At 43.0% G+C, this 19,059-nt stretch overlaps 1 protein-coding gene across 7 annotated transcripts in view; it reads right to left on the bottom strand.

Annotated features, from left to right (window-relative positions):
• The window catches only part of RGS6 (regulator of G protein signaling 6), a 276,484-nt gene that overhangs the window by 254,393 nt on the left and 3,032 nt on the right, over positions 1-19,059 (bottom strand). For 3 of the 7 annotated variants that reach the window (XR_007204599.1, XM_048308534.1, XM_048308535.1), the window contains exons 1-2: positions 18,596-18,678; positions 2,477-2,581 (exon numbers count right to left, since the gene is read on the bottom strand). Coding sequence is in view for 6 of the 7 variants with exons in the window: in XM_048308534.1 (XP_048164491.1) it covers positions 2,477-2,560 (84 nt within the window). In the remaining variant the exon portion in view is untranslated. Of the gene's footprint in view, positions 1-2,476; positions 2,582-17,611; positions 17,947-18,417; positions 18,541-18,595; positions 18,865-19,059 lie in introns of those variants that run through there. The other 4 variants (XM_048308536.1, XM_048308537.1, XM_048308530.1 and 1 more) reach the window with 4 other exon arrangements.

The following is a 19,059-nucleotide window of genomic DNA, read 5'->3' as shown; positions in this document are numbered from 1 at the left end:
ACCCATCCCACTTAGTTTTACCTACCTAAATAAAGAGCACAGCCTGTTCCAGGCTCTTCTCCAAAACGAAACAGGGAGAGGTTGCTTCAAAGGGATACTCAATACCACCTAAGATCTGGTTTGTCCTGTAAATGAGTCTCTCAGTGACTAAAAGAAAACCAGGCTACAACCAAGCTGTTGGCACATGAACTTCAAGAAGACCTCAGAGACTCCCAGTAAAGAAAGTATTAACTATTTGGGATTCTATTTCCAGGGCTTTCCTCCCTCAAAACCCACAAACATGACAGTTATGATAAGCAACAAAATAGTTCACACTTACAGCAGGATTTACTGTGGTCCCACTACTGAAGACCACCCTTACTTACTCTTCCTAAGGGGGATCAACAATTGCATCTCAGGATCCCTGCTGTGAGAAGCAAACCTTTCCTTCTACTGTGACAATACCAACCCTGAAGTGTAGGGTATTCTGGCAGATGGTGTTCAATATTTCAGGGAGTCCAGTGCAGTGTTTTTCTCATTCATTACTGGCAATCAAGCCATTTGAAAGGAAATGAGAGATGAAGAGCTAAACATTCATTTGGAGAGAGGAGAGATAATCAAAAGAATAATAGTCTTGTCTCAGATTTTGCATATGATTTTTCAACACTAAGGAAGATAAAATTGATGTGTAATACATCTAACTAATATCAAAATATCAAATAATATCAAATGCTAATATTAAAACTACTATCTAAAATAATGTAAATTACATTTAGAAAGTCAATCACCAATGAAAATTTACTCTGAAAAATAGGTAAGATCAATGCTTTTTATTCATAAAGCAACAGAAACACTCAGCAAAAAAACCTGACAGATGTGTTAGCTTAACATTGTCAATACAGAATACACTGTTAACTGCACAATGCATGGGGCATGGTATTCTAAAAGACAACTATGTATTTTGACAGGTGACTGTCTTATGAGGGGCTGATAATACAGACATCAGAGGAAAAACAGGGGAGATGAATCCAATAGTATGAGCATATTCCCCATTGATACCACAGAACTCACAAGCCCTATTCTACGTGACAATAATGAAACACTGAAAGGCAAAGAAGTGGAGAAATCGTAAAGTAGAAATGCCATGAGAAGAACAGGAAGTAAGGCACACAAATCAAACAGTGTTTTCAAGAACAAGTAAGTGGATACTCTGCAGAGTCACAGATTTAATGCCCTAATTCTAGATCACACAACCAGGCACTTCTTTCATACCCCATATCTACTTCAGCCTACTGGGGTGTTGGACGTCTCAGCAAACAGGTTGGAAAAAAAAAAATCTGACTAACCGACTAGTGCTACTTCCAAATTAGGAGCCAAAGTGTTTTCATAACACATTCAAAACAAACAAGCCTACACATTACCCAGAAATTTTTCCCATGTTAACAATTCCAGATTCCAAACCAAATACACAACAACTAAACCAAAATTATGGATATCAAAAAGTAACACTTTAAACAACTCATGCTCCATATGAAACCTCAATTATTTTCTCAGCATATGAAAGTCATCAAGATTGCAGTCATGCAAGCAGAAAACTTAACCATGTACCCCCAACATATTTCAGTAATTTTACCCAGGATCAAGGAAACTTAATCTGAGCTAGCACTGTAGCTCTTAAGATAACAGAATGGCAGCTTGTTTAAGCTATGCAAGAAATTTCTGTCAGAACCATACAGCACTTCTGCATACTACATAAGAAATATTTTGCAGGCTAAATAAAATACATTTACATTATTTCATTAAACTATAAAAATACTAAATTTCAAAGATTAAGGATACACCTACCCCAGAATAAAACAATGCCTTAGCAAATGGGTCAACAGACAGCTTTCCTTCATCTTCTATGCTACCTCCGAAGTACTTCAGAATAAGACATTTTATCATGGTGAAAGAATGCTCTTTAACATCACACATTGCTGTTATTTTACCTCTAACTTATTTTTCCCTAGCACTTGAGAAAATACTCTTTTTTTAATTTAAGCAAGGCAATGGGAAGTAAGAACAAGGACCTACAAAGAATCAAACTGCTAATTATGCAACAAGAAACACAATATGAATATAGAAAAGAAGTACCAAAAGATTGCTGCACGGCAGCTGCTTTGTGCTTAGTATGATAAAACTTGGAAGATATGTACGCTTATTTTAGTTAGCTGTGGTAAACTTGAACGATTACCTAAAGTTACATGACAAAAAAGTTACAGATTTCAAACTTGTCATCAAATATTTCATACTAAGAAGCTCATGTGCGTCCACTGAACAGAACTCAACTTCCAAGCTATCAAATGCTATAGTTTGAAACACCTACTTTCCTGAAAACTCTTTCAGCTATGCATCCAAGCAGTCTGAAATATACCTCTGACTTCAAAAGGCGCATAGGATCCTTCCACAAGACAACCACATAGAAAAGGGATTTTTGCACACAGCTCCAATTCCTTACCTTTCTGTAGACGATCATATTTGGAGAACTCTCCTCTGGGTCAGCAGTTTCTGCACTACTCGGATCAGTGGGTGCTTGGGCCATGTTTGCCTCTCGTCGCTCAGACTGCAAGGACAGGAGCAAAAGTCAGCATCACTCCAGGCTGCAGTGGAGCATGGCAAGGACACGCAACTGCCTCCCAGGCAGGCAGGCAGACAGATAAGAACGGTACAGAGGGAATCACACTCCAGACTTCACCCCATGCAGGATTTTATCACACTGTGTCAGAAGTGACTGGTTTACAGGATAACACCCCAAGAGAACAAGGACCACTAAGTCACACACAGCTGTGGTTTGGGTCATCACATACACACATTTCTCCCGCAGTTCTGAACTTTTATCATAAGCCCTCATTCGATAGAAGAATATCCAATTAATACTTCACACACTTCCTTTCCTTGCTATATAGCACAACAGCTTTGACTTTTCCAGAAGCTTTGAGGTACCTGCAAACAGAAAGCTAAGAAGGCTTGCTGTGAGGTGAAGTGAAACCCCACTATAATCGGCAGGTGCAGCAGACTGTCAGGCACACTGACGGCTGTCGCCTGCAGACACTACAAGCCACTTCCAGCTCTCCACAACCCTGGAGCAGCAGCCAAGAACCAGGGAGGCATAGCTGCTTGCTCAGAGTAAACGGCTTCCCCTCACCTCTTCTCATGACACAGCCAGGAAGAGGCAGCAGGACACAAGCAGAAAACCACACAATACTCCTTATCTTCTAGAAGCACAGAACTGCTGCCTCATCTCCTCCAGGTCATGCCAGCCTTGAGGCAACAGTATTATTTAAAAAAAAAAAAAAAAAACAACAAAACAACCCAAGGGGCCTGGTGCACGGAAGACACTTTAAGTTCTAAGTCAAATGCTATATTTTCAATTTTTCTTCCACCAGCACACTTGACAAGTTACATTTAAATTAGAGGCTGCTGTGGAGCCGCGTGGTGACCTTTCCTAACCTAAAAAGTAACATTGCTTCGTACAGACATTGGCATTAAAACTGTCTGACAAGTTCAATTTTTTAACATAGAAAGTACTGAAACATCCCATCTCAACATATTTCATTAAAAACTGAGAACAAAAGAAAAATCTATGTTCAAACAAGCATAACCTATGCCTTTAATTTCTAAAACACAATTCACCACTAAACTGTCTCCCTTATTTAAGGAAATAGATGCTTTCCTATTCCTTCACCCACTTTCACATTGCCACAGGCAACAAAGTGCCCCAGCATATAGTATACATACATACCATACCATTATATGTATAATACAGCCCTGAGCCATTCTAGCTGTCAGTTATCAGCTCCCAAGGACATGTCAAGAGCCTAGAATCAGACAAGCTCAGACCATCTCCCAGCTCTGTCCTTTCTCAGCAGTGAAAAGGCTACTGCTGTAACATGGCACCATTCACTAGAACCAGAAGCAACTGAGATACCCCCTTTAAGAAGACATAAAAGAGACCAAGGTTAAATAATCTATGTCAATACAAAGTCATTCATTTCTTTCTTTTATAAGGTATGCATGCACACACACACAAGTGGGCACAAATGCATTTGTACATGAATATACCAATTTTGAAACTCAGTAATACATACAGTTCAAGATCAAGTTAAAAATATATATATACAGATCACCCTTTAAAGGCATGTTCAGACCAATTTAGACACTATTTTATATTTAAAGGACATAAATTTATTTTAACCCCTATTAAACCTCGTGTCTTCCTAGAAGCCCAGACTCTACACTGTTGTGCCAGGTTGTGAGCTAAAAAGGAAATGGAATAAATTCTCTAAGCAAAATTATTAGATGCAGAAACAATTAACCAGCAGAAATGATGCAGGGTAAAGCATTTTTGAATTACAGCACTTCAAATTATTTACACAAATGTGCATTTTCACAATATTTCTTGGTCATGATTTCAAGGCACTGAAGAATAAGGCTCCAGGTTATCATCACTCAATTGAATGGAGCAGGAACTGGGTTGAGATTTTATGTAACTTTCTGAAGGCAATTACAAAGCAGAGTTGAAAGCATATGTCAAGTCATACAAGTTTCAGCTTCACCTACAGTATATAAAGACCACATTCACCACTTATATTATGTGAGATTTTACATGCATGCTTTAAAAGAAAACAATTGCAACTAACTTTCATTTGAGAAATGCTCTTAAAAGAACAAAATTACAATTTCTAACCGAAAAGCGCTCTGCAGCATTACTTAGCTGTACTTCACCCATTGCGTTATTCCCTCGGAACATCCACATTTACAAATTCTGTTGTTCTTGTTATACTGTCAGCTCACTTGATCTTTTCTGGTACTTCCATATCTTCCCCCATAGCACTGAAGTTTTTCATCTACTCCACTGCAACACGACAATAACATCATGTACAACACACAGTAGTACCTGGCATGCTGTTCATGGTGATATTGAGGGAGCCATTAAATTTGAAGGTCTACATAAGCCTAACATGTAGATCTACATAACATCTACATAAGGTAATCAGTACAAGTGAACCAATCTGTTGTTGGAAGTCAGAAATTTGCAAAAGTGACTCCCACTAGTGCCCAGCATCTCCTGCTGGATTTCAGTCAGGAGCAGCAGGAGCAGGGCCACCTTGCAGTAGTGACAGCAGGATGGATATCTCAGAGAACAAGGCTGGACACAAGGTAGGACTGAGGTGCACCCTGAAGCAGAGACAAGTGTGGGCATTCCCTCCACACAGTCAAGGCACTGCTGCTGCTGGGATAAACCTTAGCAGGCCAAGCCAGGGCCCTTGAGGAATTGTGAGGACTCTGACCATTGTCCAAGTTTTTTCTCTTTCTTTTATACCCTTTTTAAAAACATGGAATTCTTTCTCATTGGTATTCTACAAGGAAAAAGAAAAAAATACTACAGATAAAATACGACAGTGATATGACATGGCCATGTTCTTGGCTCTTCAAGGTGAAAGCACAGCAATGCTGGGTCCCATGGATTCCATTATACCTGTGCTTTTTAACATACGGGAGTTGAGTGGAACTCAGCATCCAGTGATGCAGGACTGCTTCACAGAACCACAGAATGGTTGGTGGTGGAAGAGACCACTGGGGGTCATCTGGTCCAACCTCCCTGCTCATGCAGGGTCCGCTAGGGTATGTTACTCAGGATTGAGTACAGCTTTTGAGTATCTCCAGTAACAGAGACTCCACAACCTCTATGGGAAACTGTTCCAGTGTACGCTCACCTGCAAAGTAAAGTTCTTCCTCATGTTCTGGTGAAGCTTACAGTGCATCAGTTTCTGCCTGTGGCCTCCTGTCCTTTGCTTTGGCACCCCAGAGAAGAGCCTGGCTCCATCCTCTGACACCTTCCCTTCAATACTTAAATATATTGATGAGGTCCCCCCTCAGCTCTCTCTTATTCAGGCTGAACAGGCCCAGCTCCCTCAGTCTTTCCTTGTAAGAGAGATGTTCCAGTCACCTCTTCATCTTCGTAGCCCTTTGCTGGACTTGCTCCATAATCTCCATGTCTCTCTGGTACTGAGGAGCCCAGAACTGGACACAGCACCCCAGATGTGGCCTCAACAGGGCTGAGAGGAGGGGCAGGATCACCTCTCTCAAACTGCTAGCAATGCTCTTCCTAATGCACCCCAGAATACCATTGGCCTTCTTGGCCACAAGGGCTGCTGGCCCATGGACAGCTTGTTGTCCACCAGGATCCCCAGATCCTTCTCCAGAAAGCTGCTTTCCAATCTCCAACCTGTCAAGATTTTTCTGAAGAGCTGCAAAGAGCTCTGGGGCTCCTCCTCCCAGCTTTGTGTCATCAGCAAACTTGCTGAAACGGCATCTGTCCCTTCATCCAAGTCACTGATGAACAAGTTAAATGATAAAGGATGCAATATTGAACCTCGGGGGACGCCACTAGCGACAGGCCTCCAACCACACCCTGTGCCACTGATCACAATCCCCTGAGACCTGCCATTCACACAGCTCTCAAACTGCCTCCCCTGTCCACATGTCCAGTCTGCACTCCCTGAGCTTTCCTGTGAAGATACCACGAGAGAGCGTCAAAAGCCTTGTTAATGTCCAGGTAGACAACATCCAATATTCTCCCCTCACCTATCCAGACAATTACCCCACCACAGAAGGCAATCATGTTGCTTAAGCATGATTTCCCTTTGGTGAATTCATGCTAACTACTCCAGATGACCTTCTTGTCTTCCACATGCTTAGAAATGGCCCCCAAGGTAACCCATTTTATCACTTTTCTGGAGACTGAGATGAGGGTGACTGGTCTGTAGCTCCCTGGGTCCTCCTTCTTGCCCTTTTTGAAAACTGGGGAGACATTTGCTTTCTCCCAGTCCTCAAATACCTCTCCTGACTGAAATAACATTTCAAAGATGACTGAGAACAGCCTAGCAATGATGTCCACCAGTTTTCTCAACACTCGTGTGTGCTAACAAGGCCCATCAGGCCCCATGGACTGGAGATGTCAAATTGGACTAAATGGTCTCTAACACAACCCTCCTCAACCAAGGAAAGTCTTCCTTCCTCCAGACTTTCTCCCTGTAGCTGCACCAGTCTTGAGTATGGAAGAAATGATCTTTGAATATTGACCAGCTCTCTTGGGACGCCTCTTCCCATCGGCACATTCCAGTGGGATCCTTCCAAGAAGGTTCCCGAAGAGGCCAAACTTAGCTCTCCTGAAGTCCAGAGTCATAATCTTACTCATTGCCCTGCTTCCTCTAGCAGGATACTGAACTCCACAATCTTGTGGTCGCTGCAGCCAAGGTAGCCCCAAATTTTCACATTTCCAACAAGACCTTCCTTGTTAGTTAGTTGTCCTAGTTAGTTGTCCAACAGCACACCTTTCCTCATTGATTCTTCCCCAACTGTACCAGACAGAGTCAAGGCTTTCCAAGAACCTCCAGGATTGCTTTCCTGTACTGCTACCATGCTAAAGCCTGGTCTCCAGCCAGTTCTCTGATGGGACAGTCTCAATAGCCTGGGGATGGTGGCACTGACTTAACACTCAGTGAGCACAGACAAACTGCTGGCTACATGGCAATAATACTTCTGACCCAGAAGCAACTTTGGTATAGCCCCAAGGGAGCACCTCTCCATCTCTGCCAGGGAAACGACCACCAAGGAGACAGGAAGGGACCCCAGAGTTAGGGCTCCAGTGATGCAGGCTACCCGCTGCAAACAAAAATGAGACTGCCCATGGTCAAAGTACAGCTTTTTTCTACCCTAATACTATGTTAATATGCTGCATTTGCAACCCTTTAATTAATATAAATGTATGTGAAAATCCACATCTAATTTGCACAGTTCTCTGTTAAAAAACAAATCAAAAAAACCTACACAGTTTTCTCCTCGCTGTCAGCCCAGTCTACTCCAGATGCAAGCAGGAAGTCAACCCTACAACACTATACAGACTGAAAACAGAATCTGCCTTCTGAACCTTTCTCTAAGCACATGTTTGTGATGTATCAGCCAGAAATGAATCCAACTTGGTCTTATAAAGAAATTTCAGCTACACTTAGCTGAGAAGAGAAAACAAAGATTTTATGTAGGCTTTTTTTAGATCAAGCCTCCAGCTTAATTAAGACAGCCTCCAGCTAAGAACCTCACCAATTACTATCTGAAGAGTACTGTCAGCTCCTCCCTCCTATGGCCAGTTTGGTGTATTATCAGGGGCTAACTCACCCCAGCCTGCAGCCACACACCAGCAATCTAAATCCAAATGCACATCTTCAAAAAAATAAATGGTCTCTAAATTTCAACTTTCATGTTCAAAGATGCTGTTTTTCCACAGCTGTTTTTCTGACAATAGCCATGCTTGCAGTAATCTGGACTCCTCAGCAGCAAAAGTGGTAAAAATTGAAAACCATTTGTGCCAGTCATTCTCTTTCTCTGCCACACACAAGGAGAAAATCAGCAGTCTTCAACTTCTTGTTTATGGATAAGATGGCCTATTAAGGCTTTGAAAAATATTCCTAAAAATACGCTAAAAAGAGAGAGTACATTTGCCTCTCACTGATTTTTTCCTTTTTATGTTTTATTCTTTATTATAGAACACTTCTGCTTTTCCCCCAAGAAACATAAGAACACTGGATTAGACAGGCAGCCGCTGACAAAATGCACCAAATCACAGTAAGAGTTCCCTCTCTCTCTCTTATCTGATCAGGCTCCTCACTCTCCCAAAAACCAGAAGCTGCAAAGAGATAAGGCTCCCATATGTCACAAAAGGATCAGTGAACTTTAAGGTAGAATAACCAATTAAAAACATGTTCTGAAAATCAAGAAAATTTTTTTCCAGTTTACCTTTTAGAGTTTCTGATACAGAACTGTAATTAGAAAATTTCAAATACAACCACCTTTACATTTTAATCCATAAATACTGTCAGAATTTAATCTCTGTGTATGTGTAAATTCAATGAAAACATCTGAGAAGTAAATTAAGAGATTACCCTTAGTGCTATCAAACTTCTTGACTGCTGTCAGAAAAAAACATTGGAAACAAGACTGTTGTAAGAAACCTCTTACAGACACAAAATCCCATGTGTTTCATAGAAATTAGCACATCTAGGAGTCCTTATAGACTCTGGGGTTTATATATAATAGAGAAAGAAAGAAGTACATTAGAAGAAATCCTGAAAAACAAACTATTTCTTGAAAATATCATCTGGATTTAACAAACTAATACAAGGTCATATTTCAATTCCTATTCTCCATTATAATAAATGAACTGTCAATGTGCAAAATTTGCACATTGAAAATGAAAAAGAAAAACATTTCTTGCACATCTGAGATAAAACAAGATAGTTGGTTAAAAAGGGAGAAACTGAATCACAGAAAACAGAATCTGCTAAATGAATTCCCATGGAGATACCTATCAGGACTGCTCAGCTGAAATATAATTTTGGGTGACAATAAGTAAAAACTACCTTTATGCTATGTAATCAATGTATTTCAAGGGCAGCTTATAATTGACATGTAGTGCTAATATCAAACCATGAGAGATTTAGTGCTTTAGCACACAATCATAGAGTGAATTACAATTTCATGTCATTAATACCTGGTTAATTTTTTTTCTAATTAGTGAAATACAACTAGACTACATGACTTTACGTGCCTGAGAAATCATATAACCACATTCCTTGCTGAACTGGTAATTACCTAATAGGAAAAATCTCTACCTGATCTGCTAGAATATTTAGATCAAATAGGTGGTTATTAAGGTGACAGGAGGGAAGAGATGGAAGGAAAAAATCACTTACTCTGAATTCAATTAATCCTCATTAATATTAAGTTGATATTTTACATCTATTACATAAATCTCTCTAAAACTGCACTGGGAAGAAACTTGTCTTCATGTTCTTTTTCTGGTTAATTATTACTTCATTAAACCAGGACTTGGGCATGCCAAGCAAGTTGTATATACCAGAAGGCAATATACAGCCTATCATTAAGTTGATCCTGTTGACCAAGGCTAATACACCAACCAGAAGATCCCCAGGTCCTACCTGGGATATACTCCGCTTTTGACTGGTGTACCTCAGTCCAACCACTGCACAATTCACCTCTACTCCTCCTTCAGAAGTAAACCTGCATAACTAGCGAAATAACTTTCCCAAAAGGAACAGATACAACACCCATCTGAACAGACAAAAGCCAGGAAGACTGGAGCTGAAATCAAAACTCCACCATCTCTACCAGTTCCCTTTCTGGTGAGGAGGGGGAAACACTGGTACTACACATGGCACATCACCACCATGCCCAGTGGGGCAAGACTTGGCAAGCATGTCCTCCCCCGAGCCATCCCCACACAGTGAGCCACACCACAGGCAGCAGTGACAGAGAGAAGGTCTGGCCCCACCCTGGATACAATGGCGCTGCTCCCCTGCATGGACGGGTAGAGAAGGAAGTCTGCTTTCAATCAGTGAACTACACTCCCAAAGCATCTAAAAATCCCTCAAACGGCCATTCTGGACATCAAATTATAACTGAAGTTACTCCGAAAAGAGTTTCCTAGTAGAAGATTATCCCAGACCTTCTGCCCCTCCTTGCAAGTGCTGAGCATTGCAGTACTATCAACAATACTTAGTCTGTTGCCTTTTTTAAGGAACAAAGTATAAACACTTCCAGCAGCTGCACTTAAATGTTCACATTTTTGCCAAAAAAAATTCCTCCTTGTTTGTGGGAAAGCAGTTTTGTTCACACTGGAAGAACTCAAGGGTTCTAAAGGACCCCATTCCTCCTCTTTCTGAGGTACCAGCTCACAGGGTGCCCTGTGCTGCAGCACAAGAGCTCAATACTTTTCTCACTCTACAACTGGCAGGATGAAGGATGGGCACATATCTAGGCCAGGGAACAAGCCAAGACTCTTTTGCCTCACTCTGACAGAGCAGAAAGAAAGGACCTAGTTCCAGGACACTCCCTTTCTCTTCTTTTTAGGGAAACTGGGATCCTGATGAAGGCTGGGGTTTCCAATTTCTACTACTCTTACAGACATTTCCTAAAGGTGCAGTGCCCTTCCACAACTAAGTGCATCTCATGTGGAAAACTTGCCTCAAAACATCCTGCAGGTATGTCTGCATTTCCACACAGTATTAGGGCAAGGAGCAAGCTCTGGGCTCCCGATCACCCACAGTGCTTAACTGCTAGTTTGCTCCCAGGTTCTCTTTTGTAGAGCTCAAAACCTAAGTGGATACAGGTTTGGGAACACAGTTCTCCACCATCAGCACTTGCTCTCAAGAGTCAGCATGGATGATCTTAAACGGGGTTTGGCTTCCTACTTCTTTTCCATGCCTGCATCAGTCTCCCAAAAGGTTCTGCAACACCATACAGCTTCCCAATATGTCCCAAGTCCAACAATGCATAACCTCATCCTTCTGGAGGGCTGCAGGACAATCTCACTTTTTTTAAAAACACTGTGCTTGGAAAAAAACCATCCACAACAATCACTGTATCCTCAGGCCACAAAGATACCAGCTGAGGGCCAGAGGTTTGAGACTCCTCTGGCCAAGGATATGCAGTATGGATACACCCATCTTTTAGACCAAACTAGCTCTCAGACATGAGTCAATCCAAGTTACTTGGCTTCCTGCAAATAGACACAAGTTTAAACTAAGCCCCTGAGCAATCGAATGTGTAGGTGTCTGTAGGTACTTCTCACCAATCACTTGCTGTTCCCAATTATGTAAGTTGGTTAATAAAAAGAGTAAATATTCATGGTGCAATGGTCTAAACAATATTGCTAATCAGGGATGACCAAGGCCTCACACAACCTCCAAAAAGGGTGTTCTCCATGGTCTTGAGCAATTTTCTCTCCATCTGTGACACATGTCACACTGTCACATAACTGTCTAACAGACAACACTCGGGATGGACAGTTCCGGTTGCTCCATTTGTGTGAGCCACTGGCGATCTGCTTCAGTCACCTGGCAGGAGATCAGATTGCTTCTTGATAAACCATATAAATGGACCACTTTCCTCCCCTTTCCCCAGGTTGCCACACACTCCATTTTGATTTTATGTATTTCTAAATCTGCAGATATTCCTCACTATTCTAGAATGCTGAAAATACTGTCTGGATCTGGATGTTACATCCAGGAAACCTAGGGGTGAAAGCCAATATAAAGTAACTTTTGGCATCTAACTTTGACTAGGTTCTGACCTCCCAAGATAACCAGAAGGAAAAATGGAATGGAGATGGATGGTAATGAATATTGACATATGAATTGCTGGTTAACTAGGCAATTTTTTCCCTTTATGAAATCAATTGTTAAAATGGGCACTTGCATACTAAATTTACTTTTAATGGACCAGAATGATGTTATACCAGGAAGAAACTGCCTCCAATACACCCATGCCTCTTCCAAAGAATTCAGAAAAAAAAAAAATGCAGCGTTCACTGGTAATCAATCTCCCTTCCAATAAAATAATACTGCTGTGAGCGCAAGGACTCTTGCAAAGGCTCTGAGCCAACATGCTGTTACCAAGGATAGCTACAAAGAATGTGATAGCAAGTATATGCTGAATATTTAACTAAAACAAGTGTCAGTGCTATACAAATTTAGAAATGCAAAGAGATAGCTATAACTCAACTTTGAACTTCATGTGTAGTGGTGATCCCAAACTACAGCAGTATTTATTAAGCACTATCAGCCTGCAAGGAGCAGCAGTTACAAAGCTGAAGCTGTATTTTGTTGCTTTGCAACAATGCCAACTTATTGGCCAGAATCATTCCCTGTGGAAAATGGGTAAATGTACTGATAATTCAGAGCTTGAGGGTAGACTTCTAATCCATTCTCCAATATAAATCTTCCACTGGATCAGTTAAGGTGTGCTAAGAGCATCCTGTTCTTTGAAGCTGGTCCATCAAATGCACCATCTCTGAAAGTGCCTTGCCTTTACGTACCATAGAAAATACTAGTTGCAACTACAGTAAGCTACTTCTGGGGGATGGGCTGCACTTTGTATTTTACATTGTATCCAGTAAGCTGAAAACAACTGAAGAAAATTGATTCAATTATAAACCTGAATGAGAAGATGCACAAAATCATGGATGCTCTAACACAAACTGACAAGAAAATATTAAAATTAAAAAAAAAAAAAAAGAACAAACAAAACATAGGCCTCAGTGCTTGTTAGATTCCAGATTCAGATTTACTCCACCTAAACTCCCTGTTCCCAACAGAGCTTGCTCAAATGAAGCTCCCTTCAAGCAGTCTTATGCAAGTTGATAGAACCAATCCAGCCTCGCATTGATCAGTGACTGTATAATCTCATTTAAAATGCCTCAAAGTGCTGAGAGTTCTTGCTGGTTGTTCATTCTCAAGAGGATGGAAAATTGCAACTACCCTGCAATCAAATAAAATGGGAAATTTGCTACCCTAAAGCACAGGTGTCCTTGAAGATGTGGCACCCACCATGAAATACCCTTGGTGCAAATGAACACAACTGGTTGCATGCCACCTAGTTCAAGGACATGATGCAATATACTATGATTTCACTGCCCTCCTGTTTATCACAACAGCACACAGCCTTTTCAGATGCAAATTACACACAAATCACTTCGGTAATTGCAATGTAAAAAACACTTAAGCCACTCCTGAATTAGCTAGCTCAAGTCCATACACCACACATCCACACAGTTCAGCAAAGCCTACAAATCCCAGTACTGTGGTTCATTTAACCTGAACTTCACAATGCCATACTTGCACTGCTACGAATACCAATATAGGCTACATACATTATAAATAGGAATATACTTGACTACTGCTGCTGTTATACTATAATATTCCTATAAAGACTGTTGGTTTAATTGAGCTAATACAATCTCTGGCAGATTGCTCTTACACTGATGAACACATAATCTAAAACTAGTTGCTCATCTGTGACACAGGCAAATAGTATTTTCTTTTACAAAATGATAAACTAAGTTGCAGAGAAATTAAGTGACTTCCCACATTGACACAACAAATGACAGAGCAATAAATTGGACATCTAAACCCTGACTTTCAAGCCATTAGTTATCATTTGCTCAACACACATCCCCATAGCGTAGTAGGCTCGCAGTAATCAGTGTGAGGATCTTTACCTACCCCCTGAACCCTTCACTGCTGATGCCAGGTTCTATAAGCACAGTGTTTATAGTGTGTAACTGAAGATTCCTGCAAAAGTGCAGCACTAATTCCTCCTCACTGTCTCACGTGCACCACTCCTGTGCAGGCAAAGGGCAGTACCTGTGCTGCTGAGCCTAGGAACAGACAGCTGTTTCCAGCATGACAATGCAGAGCTCCTGGGATATCAGAGTGTCAGAACCTTATTGCTCACTGAAATTTTAATCTTCTTGTCTTTCCTTCTCTCCACATTCTTTGCCACCCGCTACAGAGATGTTAAAATATAGTATGAGATCTGATGCAACACAAGTGGGTAGCAGCAGTCTCTCTTGACTCCACAATCTTTCTAGAGCTTGACAACCAACAAGAAAAACACAAATTAGCTCCTCTTTCTTGCTCCTCTTCATAGATAGAGCACAACAACAGAAATTAGCTCGTTCCTCAGTCACCACAATATGCTATTACTCCAGCTGGAAACACTAACTGAAATCATGGAAATGTCTTTTCATGGTAAAATTTATATAGATTAAGAAAACACTGTGGATACAGGAACACTAATATCATCCTTTATAAACTTTAAAATCCACTACATTATTAAAGGAAAGCTGTAATCAAACAGTTTAGAACTCTCCATGACATATCTATTATTATATTTTCAAAGATATAAAGACACACCAAATTTTTCAAAGTACTCTATCCACCTCTAAACCCTCATAAACCCACCACCACAAAAATGCAAGTATTGCTCTCACAGTCACCAGACAGAAAGTTAAAAGATGAAGAATGGAGGCAGAAATTGCAGAAAAAAAAATAGATTTAGAGATGTAAGAACATAATAATTCAGTTTAGAATATGAAGACAGATGTTCAACTATATGTAAGTGTTCAAAGATGCAAAGACAAAATTTTGTAGCCTGAGGAAGTCAGATGTGTAACTCCACAGGAACAAAGTGACTGACCAGATGCTTCTGAAAAAAACCACCATCACTAACTACAGCCACCCAGAAGTTTCTGAAATGTGCTTGGCCAGCACAGCTCTGGTCAGCTTGCCTCATGCAGAAGGAGCTGCCAGTGAACAGGGTTAAAAGTACCACTACAGCTTCAGTAATAGCACAGGGCCACCATGCTGCTTGATACTTCACATGGCAGAGTGCTATCTTACACCACATTCGGGACAGCAGTTCAAAGTCTGACATGAAGAAACATCCTTCCAAATGATCAACATAATTTTCTTATTTTACCCAGGTTTTCTTTGTAATTACAATGCTGAGGTGTGAATTGACATAGATAATAATGCAGCCATGAAGATATTGAGAAGAGTCCCAGGACAAACCATCCTTCCAAATGATCAACATAATTTTCTTATTTTACCCAGGTTTTCTTTGTAATTACAATGCTGAGGTGTGAATTGACATAGATAATAATGCAGCCATGAAGATATTGAGAAGAGTCCCAGGACAAACCAGGAGCACTTCAATTCTGACAAATAAGTGCAGTATTTGTTACCTGAAACAGCCCAGGGCTGCTCAGTGAAGTGGACCTGTTTGTTCCTATAATCTCCCCTCTAGAGAGCCAAGGTGTGCTTCCAGAAACTGAAGGTGTTTCCAGCTTCCAGAAACTGAAGCTCCAGGTAACGAGCCCAAACAACACAATAACCCATCATAAGGGCAAAACTGTACTCTTGTAACACTGGGCATGGGAAGAGAGCTCGCCCTTGTTCTGCCACTATACAACTGCAGTGCTTGATTTAGATATCAAAGGTGCACCCAGCCAAAGCCCCTGGGTTATTTATCCCTCGTTCTTGAAAAGCTGAGGACTCATACTGTTATCAAGGAAAGAAAAAAATCATCACCCCACAACACCCTTGCATTTTTGTTAGGAAGCCTGAGCCATGGCACTGCAAGATCCCAAAGTTCCACCACAGACTAACACAGCATCCCAACGTACCATGTTAAAATGACACACTGCAGCTATTTTCTCTTCCTGCCAATCCATATATATTAGCTTCTTCTCTTTCCCTGCCATCTGTTAGTTTGCTGCAGTCTGCTGGGACAGGACTCCCTCTCCTTTTCTCCCCTTCTTGCCTGCTCAAATGGACGACAACAAAGCCTAGCACTTCCTGTCCATCCATTCAGCTTTCCTCAGCTGCCTCAGAAGCATTAACAAAAGCAGAGTTACTGCCACGAATGAAAAGTGCTCTGCTCACCTCTGCTGTACCAGTGTGCTCACCAGAATTACATGCTAGACAGTGAAACACCCTGTAAATGGTTAGCAAGGAGGTAGCTGCTGCTTTAAGAGGACACACCTTTTCCTCTTATCCGTGGGCATGATTGATTAAAACAGGTATGTGTACCACCGGCATCACAGGAACTATCAGGGAGAAACTAAGGTAAGCAGCATTGACAATTACTCTATACAGCAACCTACTGCAACTTTTCTTTGAAGGCAACGGAACCAAGGAAAAAAACCAGAAAAATCAGTTGAACAGCAATCTTCTATTACCATAAACCTCAGTATAAGATGCATAGCAAATAACTATTTTCCCCTCTAATACGGTTCAGAATGGAATAAAGAAGGGCTATCTAACCCATCACACTTGTAGCCAGTTAGGAAGGAAATTGGAATGTTCGTCATCAATTGTTCTGTCAGTCAGATCATTAGAAAAAGGAACAGCTCATCTAAAAATAAAGTCAATATTGGCTGAGTCTAAACAGTTTCTTCAGCATTTCACACACACATTCAAGCAATGAACACTATTATTCTGTGCTTGTAACAATATGCCCCCAAGTCAGTAACTGCTCTTCAACATCTGACCTCTTTTAAAGCATATTTACAAGGAAGTATAGTGAAAGTGTTCCAAATCAGCTGGTGAGAAAGTATTATGGATCATAACCTCACAGTAAACAATTCCTAGTTCTTCTGATCTGCAAGATTAGAATAAATCTGGAAACCAAAAAAAAAAAAAAAAGAAAAAAAAAGAAGGAAAATTATGATATCAAATATACTTCTACTCAAAAACAAATCCCAGTTGGACGTGGAGAATATTCAGGATGATATCAAATATCTTAAATCCCTAAGCTAAATATCTTAAAATCCCCAAAGCTTTGAACTACAGTTAACCTCTTTAACTATGTTCTACGGCAAGCAATTCCAAAAACCACTACACCTTTACGAAGCGCTTTTCACTCTAACAGCTCACAAAGCACTTCCTCCAGAAACACAAAGGAAAAGTAGCTCTCTTTGGGGTGGGAAACCACCAATATCTACTGCAACACGCCAACACAAAGGTGAGTTTTACAGTATGACTTTATTTATCAAAGACAAATTTTCCTGCTTTCCAATCCCTACACACTAGCAGTCAGCAAATAAAATGCAATCAAGAGCAAATTATGCGTATCTTTAATTTCAGGGAAGCATCATGTAGCACACAGGCTACAAGTGAGATGCAGTTCTGGCAAGTCCCGTGCCGGTCAGCTGAAGGAAGCCCTGACTTACCTAGGCCGTCCCAGCGAGGGCAGTGCCGGTGCAGACGGGACGCCAAGCTCAGAGCCACAGGCGTAGTCAGCTCCTGGGAGCGGCCGCCCCGGCTGCTATTATGACTGCAGCGTACAAGCGGCAGCGTGCCGTTATTTATACAAAAACCAGCACCTTCCTCGGGAAAAAAACACTTGAAGCTTCTTACTGGCCCTGCAACACACTCTTCTACTTATGCCATCACTGCTAGTGACTAAGAGCAGGCTTTCAGTGTCACAGGAGATTAAGATTCTGGGATGAGAATGCCTGGCAGCTTTACTCTCACACACCAATCTGTCTTCATGCAAACGCACTTTGCCGGCGGATGGAAGTGTATTATTGCAATACGCTATCGAAGCGAAACAGTTTCCAAGTTTTCCCACAGGGCACCAGCTCCCCCTTCAAGCTGTACCCCAGCGCTTGCTCCCCCTAGTCCTTCTCCGAGGCCTCCCCCGAAAAGACCTGCGGTTTCTGGGCACCACAACTCTTGTCCTGCGTCCCCACCGAGCTCCGGCTCCCGTGCGCTGCCCGCACACCTGCCGGGACACCGCGTCCCCTGAGCCGCGCCCAGCGGGGCGTGGGCACCCCCGCACCGCCCGGGCACCTCCTGCGTCCTGCGCCGGGACCTGAGGCCGGGCCCCTTCCTCCAGACCCCGCGGGAGGGCAAACCGCAGCCGCGGTGCTCTCGGGGGTCCGCACGGCCCGAGCAGAGCACGGCCTCCCCCCGGCCGGGCACCACATACACAGGCACACACACGTAACACACACGCAGAACACACGCCTTGCACCTGTCCGCTACCACCGACGGGGAGCGAACTCCCACCCCGGGGGCTCGGGGCTCGGCTCTCCGCGGCGGGACTAGCACCGGGATCCCGCTGCCAGGGCAGAGCCGAGTGACAACGGCTCGCTACACAGATGCGGATAAGCAGGAAAAAGACGGCGAAGAGAGCAGCCCACTCCCATTACCTTGGCAACCGCGCCGCCGCCGTCCCCTGCCGCCCCTTCGCCTCTCCTCAGGGACGGGGAAGCGCCCGCAGCATGGCGTGAGCCTGCGGGCGGGGCCGCCGGCCAGCCCGGGGCTTCTCTATGCGCCTCTTCCAAAAACCTCCCGTTCTCCTCAGCCCCCCTCAGGCTGCGGCGGGGACGGCGGCCGGGGTGAAGCTGCCACAACCAGAGCGCGGCGGGCACACCGCGCCCCGCCCGACCCGGCCCCTCGCTGCCGCCCCCCGACCCTCTGCCGAGCCCGTGCCGGGCGGGCGGGGCCGGGGACGGCCCCGGCTCCGGCCCCGCCGCAGCAGCGCCCGCTGCGGGCAGCCCGGGCGCGCCGCCCCCGCCCGCCCCGCCGCCGCTTCCCCCCAGTGCCGAGCCGGCCGCCCTTTGGCGGTGACGTGGGGGAACTTCAGCCCCCGTGTCCCGCCACCCCGGCCACT

Source organism: Corvus hawaiiensis, chromosome 6 (genome assembly GCF_020740725.1).
Source record: "Corvus hawaiiensis isolate bCorHaw1 chromosome 6, bCorHaw1.pri.cur, whole genome shotgun sequence".
Taxonomy (NCBI): Eukaryota; Metazoa; Chordata; class Aves; order Passeriformes; family Corvidae; genus Corvus; species Corvus hawaiiensis.
Note: the sequence above shows the minus strand (reverse complement) of the source record. Positions and strands in the feature narration are given on the sequence as shown.